The following is a 16484-nucleotide window of genomic DNA, read 5'->3' as shown; positions in this document are numbered from 1 at the left end:
AAGCGCACACGCCAAATCCCGAATTTGCGATCTGTCAAGTTCCAACTCAGCATCCGCTTCTCTACATCTTTCGCCCACCCATTGAAATCAACGTGCTGGCGAAAAGTTGGGCAAATTGCCCACATACTGTGCATTAATCACCCTAAAAGTTTTACAGCTGGTGCAAACAGGCGCAGGAGCCTAATCGAGTTTTATGGTTTTATGGAAACTTTCAGTAAAAAGTATCTCAAGACTTTTCAGTGTTTGATTGAGTTGTATTAGAATCATAGAAATTTACAGCACTGAAGGAGGCTATTTCGGCCCATCATGTCTGCGCTGACCAACCAAGTGCTATCCAGCCTAATCCCACTTTCCAGCTCTTGGTCTGTAGCCCTGTAGGTTACGGCACTTTAAGTGCAAATCTGAGTACTTTTTAAATGTGGTGAGGGTTTCTGCCTCTACCACCCTTCCAGGCAGTGAGTTCTAGACCCTCACCACCCTCTGGGTGAAGACATTTCCCCTCATATCTCCCCCTAATTACTTTAAATCTATGCCTCCTGCATGTTGACCCCTCTGCCAAGGGAAACCGATCCTTCTTATCCATTCTATCCAGGCCCCTCATAATTTTATACGCCTTGATCAGGTCTCCCCTCAGCCTCCTCTGTTCCTAACTAAAAAGACCTAGCACCGCCAATCTTTCCTCATAGCCAAAACTCTCCAGTCCAGGCAACATTCTTGTAAATCTCCTCTGCACACTTTCCAGTGCAATCACATATTTCCTGTAATGTGGTGACCAGAACTGCACGCAATACTCCAGCTGCAGCCTAACTAGTGTTTTATACAGTTCAAGCATAACCTCCCTGCTCTTGTATTCTATGCCTCGGCTAATAAAGGCAAGTATTCCATATGCCTTTTTAACCACCTTATCTACTTGGCCTGCTACCTGCAGGGATCTATGGACATGCACTCCAAGGTCCCTTTGTTCCTCTACACTTCTCAGTGACCTACCATTTAATGTGTATTCCCTTGCTTTGTTAACCCTCCCCAAATGCATTACCTCATACGTCTCTGGATTGAATTCCATTTGCCACTCTTCTGCCCACCTGACTAGTTCATTGATATCTTCCTACAGTCTTCAGCTTTCTTCTTCATTATCAAACACACCGCTGATTTTTGTATCATCTGCAAACTTCTTAATCATACCCCCTACATTCAAGTCTAAATCATTGATATATACCAAAAAAAGCAAGGAATCTAATACTGAGTCCTGCGGAACCCCACTGGAAACAGCCTTCCAGTCACAAAAACACCCATAAGCCATTACCCTTTGCTTCCTGCCTCTGAGCCAATTTCGGATCCAACTTTCCACTTTGCCTTGAATCCCACGGGCTTTTATTTTCATGACCAGTTTGCCATTTGGGACCTTATCAAAAGCCTTGCTAAAATCCATAAAAACTACATCAAACATACTACCCTCATTGACCCTCCTTGTTACCTCCTCAAAAAATTCAATCAAGTTAGTCAGACAGGACCTTCTCTGAACAAATCTATGGTGACTGTCCTTGATTAATCCATGTCTTTCCAAATGAAGATTTATCCTGTCCCTCAGGATTTTTTCCCAATAATTTTCCCACTACTGAGGTTAGGCTGACTGGCCTGTGATTACTCGGTCTATCCCTTTCTCCCTTATTAAACAAAGGTACAACACTAGCAGTCCTCCAGTCCACTGGCACCTAATCTGTAGCCAGAGAGGATTGGAAAATGATGGTCAGAGCCTCTGCTATTTCCTCTTTTGCTTCTCTTAACAGCCTGGGATTCATTTCATTTGGGCCTGGGGATTTATCCACTTTCAAAGCTGCATCGCCCCTTAATACTTCCTCTCTCCTATGTTTATCTTGTCTAATATTTCACACTTCTCCTCCCTCATTGCAAAGGCTGCATTGCCACTCTATTTTTTGAAAACAGATGCAAAGTATTCATTAAGAATCATACCCACGTCTTCTGCCTCCACACACACAGATTTCCTTTATGGTCTCTAATATGCTCCACTCTTTGTCTAGTTATCCTCTTGCTTTTAATATATTTATAAAACATCTTTGGGTTTTCCCTGATTTTACTTGCCAATATTATTTCATGCTCTCTCTGTTGAAATCTTGGGTTTGTGTATAAAATATGATTGAAATTATATTAATTTATTAATAAAATAGCATTTATGGCTGCTAAATTATTTTAAAGATTTTTTTAAGTAGTGCATAATTTAAAAGCCAAAGCTTGACATGAAATTGTTTAATATATGAAAACGGATGCGAACTGAAGAAAAATGCTTCAGCATTTTTTTGGAAATTGTAGTGTGAATAGTAAAAATAAAACAAGGTCAGCTTCTTAGAGGGATTTTCTGCACAGCTTAATGCTGTCCTGGCAGAAATCTCGATGTTTCCTGGTTGGCTAAGAGTGAGGAAATGAAAGGAGCACCGTCCCACTTGATCCCAGCTTTGCACACGTACAACAATGCGTCCCTGGGTCCGTGAACTATCATGCTGCATGCAACTCTGCAGCATCTGAAAGCAACTTCACGAAGGGGGGGTTTGCATGAGGCAAGTGCGGATTTCATTGAGAAGTCAGTGGCATACTCCTTAGCTATGCCGCCGATGGTAAATTCAGGGCCAGTATGTGAATGTACTGCCCCACCCACGCATAGTACAGCCCATTGGAACTCCATACATTATGGCAATGTACTGCCCTACCCATGTACTGGCCATTGGGACTCCATACAGTATGGCAATGTACTGCCCCACCCACGGTACTCCCCATTGGGACATCATACAGTATGTCACTGCCCTGCCAGCTCACATTCACTATTAAATAGATTCGTATTTTCCTCATACCTGGTCTGTGCGTATCTCTTTGCTTCCTCTTCTCGTCGAGCAGTTACCTCAGCATGAAGAGCTTCCTCTAGCTGTTTCTGCATATCCTCCAGTTCACGAATCCGTTTTTTCTGCCGATCTGCCTCTGCCTCCTTCAATACCATCTCTGCTTCCATACTGGCTCGAGCCTGAAGAGAAAGCCTAGTTACCAAATGAGACTGCAATCTATGCCCATCAGTGACCTATAGCCTTAAGTTTGGTTTGACCCATCTATTCAAAGTACTGAAGCTCTTGATCATTGGGACAGATCGTGGTCTTTCGTCTGAGACCTGGTCTGAAATCTTGTCCCCAACTGATGGGATGAAAGTCTCCTCTATCTGCTGACTGCAATGGTCCTTTGTGGACAGTCTCAATCCCGTTCCTAATGCACACCTGCCTAGCAGTACAAATCCATCGCTAATTGAGCACAACCGGACCACAGGCTGCTCATGCAGGAACTGGAAAAATATCACATGGGTAACTTGCCTGAGATTGGGGCTGAGTAACATTATGGAGGGAATTGTATTCTACACCAAAACGTGCTACACTTAAGTATGATGTTGACATTGGGTACATGAAAAAAGCTGTTGCATTCCCCGCAACTAAGATCTCTCATCCTGATGAACACAAAATCAAAAATACAATCAATAAATACTTACCCGAATTAAACTCCAGTGTATCTCCAGCAATGATTTTCCTCCTGCCCCTTGCAGAGTCACCTCTGGTGTATTCCAAAACTCCAACATTGGTGCCCTTCTTTTCCTTATTTACATGCTACCCCTTTTTTGGTATAGGATCAATTTCCAAATGTAAACTGTTGGCACCCAGTTCTGCTTCTCCACCACTTCTTTCATTTACATGTCTAGCATTATTTTGCCAGACCGCTATTCAAAATCAAGTCATGGCTAACTCAGAATATCCGCCAAATGAACACGAAGATTGAATCCATTTTATCTGGCTCCCACCAAAAACTCTACATCTTTGCCAGCAATTCCCTCTGTTCCCACTGCTCGCTCCAGCTGAATCAGATGATGTGTAATCCTGATGTCCTATTTGACCCTAAGCCAATTATCAAATCTCATATCCTACCCAAGATCAGTCACTACCTCACTCCCACTAGCACCAAAGGCCTCATAGACACTTTGGTTACCTCTAGACTCACCTTCTCCTTGGTGTCCTGCTCCCCCAAGCTCCACTCTCCATAAATCTCAAATCATCCACAATTCCTCTGCCCGCATTCTGTTCCACACTAAATTGGGATCACTCATCACTATTGCTGACTTCCAATGGTTCCCTGTCCCCACACATTGAATGAAAAATTCCCATCCTTGTCTGTAAATCCCTCCATAGCCTCATCACACCCTACCTCTGCAACCTCCTTTAGCCACGGATCCCATCCTATGCCCTTCCTTCTTCTGACTCTGGATTCCCGTGCATCCCCTCCTCCCTCTGTTCCACCATTGATGAGAGTCTTCAGCCTTGTGAGCCCTTCTCTCTGGAATGCCCAAGTTAAATGCCTCTGCCTCGCTACCTCTCCCCCTATCTTGAAAAGACTTCTTAAAATCTAACTATTTGATCATGCTATCGATTGCCGCTCCCAACTTTCTCACTACTGCCAGACAGCTGTTTTATCCATATGATGTACCTTAAGTCATTTTACAAAGTATTAGAAAGTATTTACAGTATAGAAACAGACCATTTGGCAGAACAGGTTCATGCCAGTGTTTACATTCCACACCAGCCTCCCACCCCTCTTCCATCAATAACAACACATCCTTCTATTCCCTTCTCCCTCAAGTGCTTACCTAAATTGCCCTTGAATGCATCTATGCTATTCACCTCAACTTCTCCCTGTGGTCGCGAATTCCACTTTCTGGGTAAAGAAGTTTTGGCTGAATTCCCTTTTGGATTTATTCGTGACTATCTTATATTTATACCCCCTCGTTCTGGTCTTGTCTGCAATTGGAAACATCTACTCTGCTTCTACCCTACCAAACCCTTTCATAATCTTGAAGACCTCCATCTTCTCGTTTCTAGAGAAAAGAGTCCCAGCCTATTCAATCTTTCCTGCTAAGTATAACCTCTCAGTTCTGGCATCATTCTAGTAGATCTTTTTTTGCATCCTCTCCTGTCCCTCTATATCTTTTTTATAATATGGAGACCAGAACTATTCACAGTACTCCAATTTTCCACATTAAAGACATTATATGAATGCAAACTATTGTTTTAAAAAAATATTCATTACTTGAATTGAAACACAAGACTGATTAGAATGGAGAGAGGGTCAAAAAGACTTGAAAGATTGGAAGAACCCCTCATTGAAAATAACTGAAATTTCTAACTTTTCAAGGAAGTAAAACAAAACTCCTAATAAAAAGCAGAACAAAACAGGAACAATCTAAGAATACAAATGTATGTCAGCAGAAAAAAAGTACAACAAAAAATAGTTGACCTAAAATAACCATAGTGGTTATGTATAGTAGATGACTGACTAGGATCCACACTGCAAAATCAGGACTTGGAGCTGAGTAAAGGACTTTGGAAAAGCAATACTCAGTCAGGCAGAGTCAACATGGATTTATGGAAGGAAAGTCATGTTTAACAAATTTGCTGGAATTCTTTGAGGATGTAATGAACAGGGTGGATAAAGGGGAATCCAATGGAAATGGTGTATTTGGACTTTCAGAAGGCATTTGACAAGGTGCCACATAAAAGGTTATTGCACAAAATAAAAGTTCACGGGGTTGGGGGTGATATATTCGCATGGATAGAGGATTGGCTAACTAACAGAAAACAGAGAGTCAGGATAAATGGTTCATTCTCTGGTTGGCAATCAGTAACTAGTGGGGTGCCGCAGGGATCAGTGCTGGGACCCCAACTATTTACAATATATATTAACGACTTGGAAGAAGGGATTGAGTGTAACGTAGCCAAGTTTGCTGACGATACAAAGATGGGAGGAAAAGCAATGTGTGAGGAGGACACAAAAAATCTGCAAAAGGACATAGACAGGCTAAGTGAGTGGCCTAAAATTTGGCAGATGGAGTATAATGTTAGAAAGTGTGAGGTCATGCACTTTGGCAGAAAAAAAATCAAAGAGCAAGTTATTATTTAAATGGAGAAAGATTGCAAAGTGCTGGAGTACAACGGGACCTGGGGGTATTTGTGCATGAAACACAAAAGGATACTATGCAGGTACAGCAAGTGATCAGGAAGGCCAATGGAATCTTGGCCTTTATTGCAAAGGGGATGGAGTATAAAAGCAGGAAAATCTTGCTACAGTTATACAGGGTATTGATGAGGCCACACCTGGAATACTGCGTGCAGTTTTAGTTTCCATATTTACAAAAGGATATACATGCTTTGGAGGCAGTTCAGAGAAGGTTCACTAGGTTGATTCTAGAGATGAGGGGGTTGCCTTATGAGGAAAGGTTGAGTAGGTTGGGCCTCTAATTGGAATTCAGAAGAATGAGAGGTGATCTTATCGAAATGTATAAAATTATGAGGGGGCTTGACAAGGTGGATGCAGAGAGGATGTTTCCACTGACGGGTGAGACTAGAACTAGAGCTCATGATCTTAGAATAAGGGGCTGCCCATTTAAAATAGAGATGAGGAGAAATTTCTTCTCTCAGAGGGTTGTAAATCTGTGGAATTCACTGCCTCAGAGAGCTGTGGAAGCTGGGACATTGAATAAATTTAAGACAGAAATAGACAGTTTCTTAAATGATAAGGGAATAAGGGGTTATGGGGAGCAGGCAGGGAAGTGGAGCTGAGTCCATGATCAGATCAGCCATGATCTTATTAAATGGCGGAGCAGGCTCGAGGGGCCGTATGGCCTACTCCTGCTCATGTTCTTATGTTCTTACTTTTTCTCCCTTTCCCCTGACATTCACTAAAGAACCTTCTATCAGCTATAGCTTCCTCAGTTACCAATTCATGAACCTCAGCTCATCTATTTGGCCTCTGACCTGTTCAGCTTGTTGAAGCTGTATTTCCAGTGCCCTCTGCATCTCCTCATGCTGCTGTTTCCGTCGCTGCTCCTCTTCCTTTAGAAGTGTTTCTGCTTGGCGTTGGGCCTGAAGTGAAGGGGGAGAAAAACCGAATATTTCAGAACATTAGCTTCAATCATTTAAAGATGAAATATAGTAAACCTCACTAAAATGCTCCTGAACACATAATGATCTTGATCTTTTGGTACTTTCTATTTTCAACTCAAGCTTCTTAGCATAAGGCACTAGTACCCGTAATACAGCCCCACTTGTACTGCAAGAGCCCTGGTCGGCATGTAGCCTTCAGGAGACCTGCTGTTCCATGTGTCAATGACCAAATCCAGTCGTGAGAGGCAAGGGTCATACTGGGGAGGGGCTAGAGAAGGAGAAAGAAATGCTTTCACAAAAACATTCGCTTATGAGAAATCACTCTCGGGCCTTAAAGAATCGTTGCAGTGTCTTCAGACAATATTTTTTTGAAACTAGAGAGAAGGCCAGATACGAGCCAAAGCAGAGCTTTAGATGTTTTGAAATGTATGTTACAGATGACTCTGAAATAGGGGCTTACTGTGATTAAAGCTACTTGATGGAACAAACACAATGGGGTGAATGACTTTTCTATTGAACAGTTTCAAAATGTTCTTAACTGAAGATAGGATTAACTGCCTCCCTAATTCCGCCCCCTTAACTGAAGATAGGATTAACTGCCTCCCTAATTCCGCCCCCCCTCTCCCCCATTCATTCAAGGAGATCTAATCAGTAAAAGTTTGGCCATAAATTGCGGCCTCTCCAGGCACAATGTGCCCACCACCCGAAGGGGCCCCGCAAGTTTCGGGTTTAGGTGCATGAAGCGCATGTGCCTAAACCCAGCACTTGCGATCTGTCAACTTTTGAGATTGTGCGCCTCCTCAGGAGAAGGGCCTTTGCGGACTGAGATTTGGGTTATTTGCCCAACTCTTGCCCAGCAAATGTCCTTCAAACTCTTAATGGTAAAATCAAGCATAAGGCGTAAGGTCTGCTTTTATCAGCGTAAGAGTTTTAAAATACAGAAATAGATAAATGTTATTACTTACTTTATATTAAAAATCCTGCCATGTAGGTAAGTTTATGTTTAACACTATTATAAAAAAAAATTGATTTCCAAAAAGTACTGTTTTTTATAAAACATGGAATTTAATTTAATTTCTATTGGTTTTAAAAAAGTGGTGTTCTTTTTATTTGTGTACACTTTTTTGTTTTTAGGGGTATTCTCATTGATAATAACGAGAACTCGTAGCTCCTATTACTATGAATGAGAATATCCTGTTCTGCACTGTGATTGGTGCTGCAGGCCCACATGATCCCAGGAAGCGCTTGGAGTTGAAGTGTTCATTCATCCGGGATTACCATTAGCTAAAAAAAAATTTGGTCGGGGGCATCTGCCCACGGGAAGCCTCCGACTGCAATTTTTGGCCTGTTATCTTTTCCCCCTCGTCAATTTGATGTTCACCAATGAGGTATTCAAAATCATGAGGGCTCTGGACAGAGTAGATAGGGAGAAATTGTTCCCATTGGCAGAAGGGTCGAGAACCAGTCGACACAGATTTAAGGTGATTGGCTAAACAACCAAAGGCAATGTAAGGAAAAACTTTTTTACGTAGCGAGTGGTTGGGATCTGAAATGCACTGCAAGAAAAGGGTGGTGGAGGCAGACTCAATCTTATCTTTCAAAGGGGAGTTGGAAAAATATCTGAAGGAAAAAAAATTGCAGCCCTACAGGGAAAGGGGAGTGATACTAGCTGAGTATCGGCACAGGCTCGATGGGCCTAATGGCCTTCTTCTGTGCTGTAACCATTCTATGATTCTTTGAATTTTCTCTCCAACTCTCCTGAAGACATTTTCTGTATACAAATCTGAGAGTACCAGATGTCTTCCAGTATTTCACTCAAATAGCTTCATTTGTGAGACTGGCAGTGATAGTTGGGAGGCTATACATGCATGGAAGCAACACAGTTGGACCTCATCCAGTGTCCAACTGTGTGTACACTTCCAGCAGGAGTCGTTTGCTGGGGGCTCGTAACTGATTTTCCTTCCTCGAATCCAGTGGCCATTTGTTGCACTGGTACTGAGATCCGCTCATTCAGCACAGACAGGGCAACCAAACTGATCCTTTCCTGGTCTGTATGGCCCAACTACTCATTGGAAAAACTCACAGCCATTGGGAAGCTCTTAAACAGTTACTTGAGCACCACAGAGTTGGTACTTATTGAGAAAATCTAGGAAAAAAAGTCCAAATGTGCCCGAGTTGAAAGATCACAGTAACATAAACAGTTTAGTCTTGAGCTGAGTAATCACACCGTCACCAAAGTCCATTCAGTCTGCCAAGTTGTTATAATATAGACTTCACTGCCCTTTAAATGGCATTCTGCTTAATGAAGGTGTGAAAGGATACTCTATCACTATTTTGCTGTCCATCCATCCAACCATCTATCGTATCTGTAATGGAGTCAGATAGCAGCTAGAATATCACCCTTATGGATGACATTTTTACCTGTTAAGATCATTAGAATTTCAGGAATCGTTAAAATAAAACTAGAAATGTCACCAATTCAGGTGCCATTACAAATTGACTTGCAAAACAAATTGTAGTTGCGGGCTATTTTACATCACTAGCATACGTCCAAATAATGATTAAATACAGAAACAGACCGTTTACAAACAGCCAACTGCTGGATGTAAGTTCATTCTCTGAGCAAAAGTAATTTGCTGTATTATATCACTTTTTAACCAAACTTTTTAGCCTCCCACATCAGTCCATTTGTTTGCATATCACCACAAAATGTGATCCCAAAACAGAGCAGGAATGCTGATAAACTGTCAGTAGGTTAACAGATATTAAAATAAAGGCAAATAGGGACTAATGACTCTTTATGGTTAGAGATATCAATTAAAGTAACATTTTACCTTTGCTTTTGCTAATTAAAGAGGGCCTCACTAGATGTGCAGACACATCAAATATCATAAGCATTGTTTGTGTTCTCTCACCAATACAGAAACCATTTAAACTCAGTGCAGCATTCTTTGCATGGCTTCAATAGAATGATGAGGAGGGTGAGTCAATAAATCTTGATCTTAGTAGTGAGGAGTTCAATCCAGTGAGGTCCCATTGCACCATCACATGTTTCCGACAGGATGTGACTACATTGAATGATTTATCTTTAGGGGTTTCCCCCACATATTGGTAAGGCACTGTGGCTGGAGTGTCAACCGTGGCCTGAAATCATACTTGCAAAATCATTTAACCAGGCTTCCTCTTGCTGTTCATTACAAGATGCCATTCCCATTACCCTCTGCTGACCACTATTACCTCTTTAAGTAGTTCCAGTTCCTGCAGTTTCCTTTCCTTCTCCTCCTGGAGCTGCTTGAGTCTCTGAAGTTCTTCCTCTTTTGCTGCTTTCTGTTTGTCCCGAAGCTCTCGTTGATCATGTCTTTTCTGTTTTAAATCCTTGTGCAAAGATTTCTTCCCCTCTGCCTGTAGCCGTATTGCTGTCTGAATGGCTGAAGGCAGAAATCAAAAGGAAATGAAACCAAATCCTTCTCCCCAGTCCTTTCCCATTTCCTCCCCTATTGTCCCATGTGAGGTCACATAACCAGCAGCCTTCCCTCACTGCACATTCCTCATGGGCGAGTCTCAACAATGATTGTGATGGTCTATTTGTTATGTCTTTAATGCACTTATGAATGACTCCACAAGGCAATGTGTTGTACTCAAACTGTAGTGACCTTGGTCCTTTATTCGTAACTCCAGAATGAGGCACAAGCATGGTGGGCAGCCTTTTATACTGGGCCCTGCACACCCATGGAGGTGAGCCTCGGGTCTCCCACCGCAGTGCCCTCTGGTGGACAGCCTCTGCCACAGGGGAAGGAAACCCTGGTCTCCACCAGTTGCACCCTCTAGTGGTGCCAGTATAGTATATACAGTGTAAACCTTATTGATAGTATATCAGGTAACAAGTATCCATCTTATGCAACTATACAGTAACTACATAGAGAGTATATCTATAGTCTGCATATATAACACTATTCAACTATTGATGGGCAGTAAGGAGAGGTGAAGTTCAGTGCCAAGCCAACGGCTGTCTTCACTTGATGTTCACACACATGCCCACTTGCTAACAATCAATAGCAAAGAAGAATGCGAATCTTGGCTAATTCTGACTTGCTCTCTGGCCTTGGACATGGAGCGCAATGCTTCCTCGGATACAAGCTTTTGTTTAGGTAAGAATGAGTGTTTTGAGAGAGGAGGGGCATGCTGTATAAATAATTATTCTCCGGAGCTGCAAATTTGTGCATGTTTAGCATTCAGCTCCCAAGGGTTATCAGATAACACTTGGGGCAGGATTTTCGGTTCTGCTGATTTCGGGGCGGTAATGGCAGTGGGGCGGTAAAGTTTGCGCCCAGGAACAGTTTGCGCCTCAGTCAGAAAAATTAATCAGCTGGGCCGAGTGTGGGGCGGAGCACTAAGGGAGGCGTTGTACAACACTCTTAGGGTGCTAGGCCGGCCGAGCATGTGAAAATCCCGAGCTAAATAGCCGATCTCGGAGCATTGTAATAGAGGCCTGGGGTGGGGGGGGGGGGGGAGGGGGAGAGGGCAGGGAAACCCGAATAAAAAATCTGACAAAATTAGCTAAATATAATCTTTGCACTGTAAGGTGCACCCAGAGCACAGGCAATTCATCTTAGGCTAAGTGCGTTACCTGTTGTCCACTCCTGTCGCTGCTTTGTGTCCGATGCACTCATCTCATAGGTTCTTGATGGTGTCTTTACACAGAACATACACCTCTTCCCATCTCGGTCCGATAGAATCTAAAAATCAAATACAAGTTTAATAAAGATATATATTTGAATTACGAATCTGTAGTCGAATTCCTGTCAGTTGATGACAAGAATTTTATTGGCATATTTCACAAAAGTTGCGACCCATGAAATAGTGGTAATCGGTTCATTGGTTAACCATGTCTACCTCCACACAGCAGTTCCTGTCCAGGGGGATGCTGCCTTTCCTCTCCTTCCGATCTTCACTCACAAAGTAGCAGAGGATACTTGGTTTGAGGATGAACCAGCGCTCAGTCCAGTTGCGCCTCAACTGGCCCTTCTTCCACAAGTAGCCCTGCCACAACACGGAGATGAGAGCCAATCAGCTATATCTTCAGTCTTGACAATAGTTATTTATGGTATAAATAACATTACAGGCAATGTAAATTAAATATACCAGCACACAGAAAACAAATGATAGAGGCAAAAGCTGTTCGGTTAGTAAATGCTATTAATAATTGTGCATTCTGTTATTAAGAGCAGCAGATAAGGAGCATGAACTGATTAATTCGGGCTATGTAGCTTATAACTGCCATTATCCTGCTTTGGGTTCGTTTAATATGGTGATTCAATTATTTTCCAATTTGAAGCCAAGGATTGAAGTCTGAGCAGAAATGGAAGGAGAATCGACACCTTCCCACACACACTGACAATTTCTATAAATATACCATCACCCAGTTTCCTTTGCTTCAATAGCTTATGAAGCAAAAGGTCACACTTATCTCAATTGCTCTTCCATGAATATCTTTTATTCAAATTTTACTCAGTACTTTTTAAAGGTATTACAGACTTATTGCAAGACCCTGCTCACAATGTAGAGACAATGTAGGCTTTTGACAAGGTCCCACACAAGAGATTGGTGTGCAAAATCAAAGCACATGATATTGGGGATAATATACTGATGTGGATAGAGAACTGGTTGGCAGGCAGGAAGCAGAGAGTCGGGATAAACGGGTCCTTTTCAGAATGGCAGGCAGTGAGTAGTGGGGTGCCACAGGGCTCAGTGCTGGGACCCCAGCTCTTTACAATATACATCAATGATTTGGATGAAGGAATTGAGTGTAATATCTCCAAGTTTGCAGATGACACTAAACTGGGTGGTGGTGTGAGCTGTGAGGGGGATGCTAAGAGGCTGTAGGGTGACTTAGACAGGTTAGGTGAGTGGGCAAATGCATGGCAGGTGCAGTATAATATGGATAAATGTGAGGTTATCCACTTTGGGGCAAAAACGCGAAGACAGAATATTATCTGAATGGTGGCAGATTAGGAAAAGGGGAGCTGCAATGAGCCTTGAGTGTCATGGTTCATCAGTCATTGAAAGTTTGCATGCAGGTACAGCAGGCGGTGAAGAAGGCAAATGGTATGTTGGCCTTCATAGCTAGGGGATTTGAGTATGGGAGCAGGGAGGTCTTACTGCAGTTGTACAGGGCCTTGGTGAGGCCTCACCTGGAATATTGTGTTCAATTTTGGTCTCCTAATCTGAGGAAGGCCGTTCTTGCTATTGAGGGAGTGTAGCGAAGGTTCACCAGACTGATTCCCAGGATGGCCGGACTGACATATGAGGAGAGACTGGATCGACTGGGCCTTTATACATTGAAGTTTAGAAGGATGAGAGGGGATCTCATAGAAACATACAAGATTCTGAGGGGACGGGACAGGTTAGATGCGGGTAGATTGTTCCCGATGTTGGGGAAGTCCAGAACCAGGGCGGACAGTCTTAGGATAAGGGGTAGACCATTTAGGACTGAGATGAGGAGAAACGTCTTCACTCAGAGAGTTGTTAACCTGTGGAATTCCCTGCCGCCGAGAATTGTTGATGCCAGTTCATTGGATATATTCAAGAGGGAGTTAGATATGGCCCTTAAGGCTAAAGGGATCAAGGGGTATGGAGAGAAAGCAGGAAAGGGGTATTGAGGGAATGATAAGCCATGATCTTATCGAATGGTGGTGCAGGCTCGAAGGGCTGAATGGCCTACTCCTGCATCTATTTTCTATGTTTCTATGTTTCTATGTTCAATGGGAGTGCAGATTAGAGAATTGGGTGCAGAGGTTAGCACTCCTGATTTTCCGAGCATTAAATCAGAAAATTAGGAGCACCATAAATAGTGATCTTCACACCGATTCTTCAATCTGCCTGCTCCGATCAAGTAAGATAACATGCGATAGTCTCAAAATCGATCAAAATTACCAGCCAGCTTTAATGGTGAAAGTTTTGATATGTTGTAGTGGAATGAATTTGGACTTGCAACAAACCTATGACTATGCACCTATTTCCAGAGGTATAGGTAGCAAGTTTACAATTCCGCACAGCCCTGCCAAATGGCAACTGCACTCCATGCCCACTGCTAGCTACATTTTGAGGAGGGAATGCTCCCCCGATAACATTTACATTTTGCAAGTCTGTTACACTCCATGAACGGGTTACACTCAAAGCATAATGGGCACAAAACTTGGTTCCACAATATCCCATCTATACCAAATGCTCTTCAGCATTTCTGAAATGTATCTACATCCTGGGCATCAATCAAGAATTGAGCTTTACACCAATGTATCGTTATTATTGCATGGAAATCATAAAGCAGATCTGATGAGGGCCTTTGGGAAATACTCCATTAATGTGTCAAACTTATCTCGAGTAAGGAGGTGGAAAAAATTACCTTAGCAGCTTTGGATCACAAAAATTTAATTTAAATTAAAAATGAATCAAAATAATTAATTTAAAATGCAACTTATGCACAACCACGCAAAGTAATTCTTGCTAACACTAAGCAATCTGAATATATATTTGTTTATTAAAATATGTAACTGAATGTAAACTCTTGAAAATTCAATACTAAAAGCGACTAAGAACCCCATGGAAAAGCACGGATCCTCATCATCATAGGCAGTCCCTCGAAGCGAGGATGACTTGCTTCCACGCCAAAAAGGGATGAGTTCACAGGTGTTTCAATGTTCCAGATCCCGAACTAATATTCCAGATCCCGAACTACATCTTGAAGGGTGGAAGATGGCTGTGCGTGGATTTTTTTAACATGTGGTGGCCGTTGCACATCAGCCACCACACGGGCTTGACAGAGTTAGGTCTTGGTCCAGTGGCAAGGGTTAACCAAGACGACTGGAGACCAGCTCTGTTCCACGGACCACGGATCCTACAGTAACGCTCCTTACAGTTGTGTAGTGCAAGGGTTTGAACCCTAGTGGATGGAGTTTAGAATAACATCTTTTATATATAATGATGTATTTTCATTTATGGTTTCATTTACAAAACTGCGAAGGCTTGAACTAATTTTCAGCTAGGGAACTAGGATAAAATAATATTTTACCCATATCCTGCTCAGCCCTTCACTCAATGGCATGAGCTACCTTGCATGCATAATAACAACAAAGGCATCTTTAACTAGAGTCAAGCAGGAATGTAAATCCATCTTCCTGTGCTTGTGTCTCGGAGACAAAGGTGCGAAGAGTTGTGATATGAATCAAAAATTCCAGACTATTTACTTGAAAATACATGCCTGTTTAAGCACATCTTCAATAATTTCTTGATACACCTCCTCCACTGCCATTGTGACCGTCTCTCTTTCAATTCCCCTGGTAAATCTCCCAGAATTCACCCACTCCAAAAACACCCAGATTGTGATTCCATTCTGCTGCAAGGGCTCCTGGGTGAAGAACTCATCCAGCTCCCCTGCGCTCCACTCCACATTCATTTCTGTGCAGATTTTCTTCAGCAGATATTCCACCTACAGGGACAACAAAGAATAATGCAATTCAGATATAGAGCTCGCAAGCAAAACACTGCGTTTCAAACAGCTGCACATCCCCCTTCCAAGTTACACACCATCCAGACATGAAAATATATCGCCGTTCCTTCATTGTCACTGGGTCTCCCTCCCCAACAGCACTGGGGAGTACCTTCACCTCACAGACTGCAGCGGTTCAAGGAGGCGGCTCACAAGGCCAATTAGGGATGGGCAATAAATAAATGCTGGCCTTGCCAGCGACACCCGCATCCCATGAACGGATAAAAAAAATCATAAAAACATTCTCAAGACCCTATTAAACTAAATCACAACAGAATTTTAAAATAATAATTAAAAAACCAACAACTACCCTTTTTCTTGCAGAGCTACTCACCTCCCGCCCAGCTCCGCTGATCCTCGTAGGCGTTTAAAAAAAACTTACCTGGGGGTCACAGCTGAGCCAAATATTGCATCATGGCGATCTGTGGGCAGTGCACGCCGGTGGTCCACTCCCAGTGGTACCTCGAAACCGACGGCGTTACTCAGGAAGGGAAATTTTCGCTCACCTGATTATCGCCCACGATGGCCAATACTGCCCAGAAACCAGGCGGTAAGCCGTTGGAAATTCTAGCCCATGATTCTTTCCAGGACTCCTGCCAGGCAGTATTATTTGATATCCAACCACAAAGGTGTTGTTGGAATACCATGAGCATGTTTAATCTGGTGGTGCCCATGAAAACCCACTAAATGAAGGTCAGTTTGATTTATAACTATGTAAATACAATTAACAACAGCAGTTGTTGAGTGCACTTTCCAACTGCTGAAAAAAAGTGGGATGTCTTAATCCTTCTGGGAGTGTTTTAGCTGTACAACCTTATGGAGTTATGTAAAATATTTCCTGTATATCATATAATCATTCAATACAGTGAGGGGGCTGCAATTGGAAATGGACGGATCAGGAATTTCAGCATCGTGACATCAACCAGGGACACAGGGAACCAACTAACAGAAAATTGACT

General features: G+C 42.6%; 1 protein-coding gene across 3 annotated transcripts in view; it reads right to left on the bottom strand.

The window, feature by feature from the left end:
• Nucleotides 1–16484, bottom strand: part of def6a (DEF6 guanine nucleotide exchange factor a) — a 182749-nt gene that overhangs the window by 46472 nt on the left and 119793 nt on the right. For all 3 annotated transcript variants that reach the window (XM_070858896.1, XM_070858897.1, XM_070858898.1), the window contains 6 exons: nucleotides 15238–15465; nucleotides 11874–12020; nucleotides 11608–11716; nucleotides 10218–10408; nucleotides 6852–6959; nucleotides 2865–3031 (listed from right to left, as the gene is read on the bottom strand). In XM_070858896.1, the coding sequence (XP_070714997.1) occupies nucleotides 2865–3031; nucleotides 6852–6959; nucleotides 10218–10408; nucleotides 11608–11716; nucleotides 11874–12020; nucleotides 15238–15465 (950 nt within the window). The remainder of the gene's footprint in view (nucleotides 1–2864; nucleotides 3032–6851; nucleotides 6960–10217; nucleotides 10409–11607; nucleotides 11717–11873; nucleotides 12021–15237; nucleotides 15466–16484) is intronic.

The sequence above is a fragment of the Pristiophorus japonicus genome, chromosome 17, assembly GCF_044704955.1.
Source record: "Pristiophorus japonicus isolate sPriJap1 chromosome 17, sPriJap1.hap1, whole genome shotgun sequence".
NCBI classification, from domain to species: domain Eukaryota; kingdom Metazoa; phylum Chordata; class Chondrichthyes; family Pristiophoridae; genus Pristiophorus; species Pristiophorus japonicus.
This window is presented reverse-complemented; position numbering and strand designations above follow the sequence as displayed.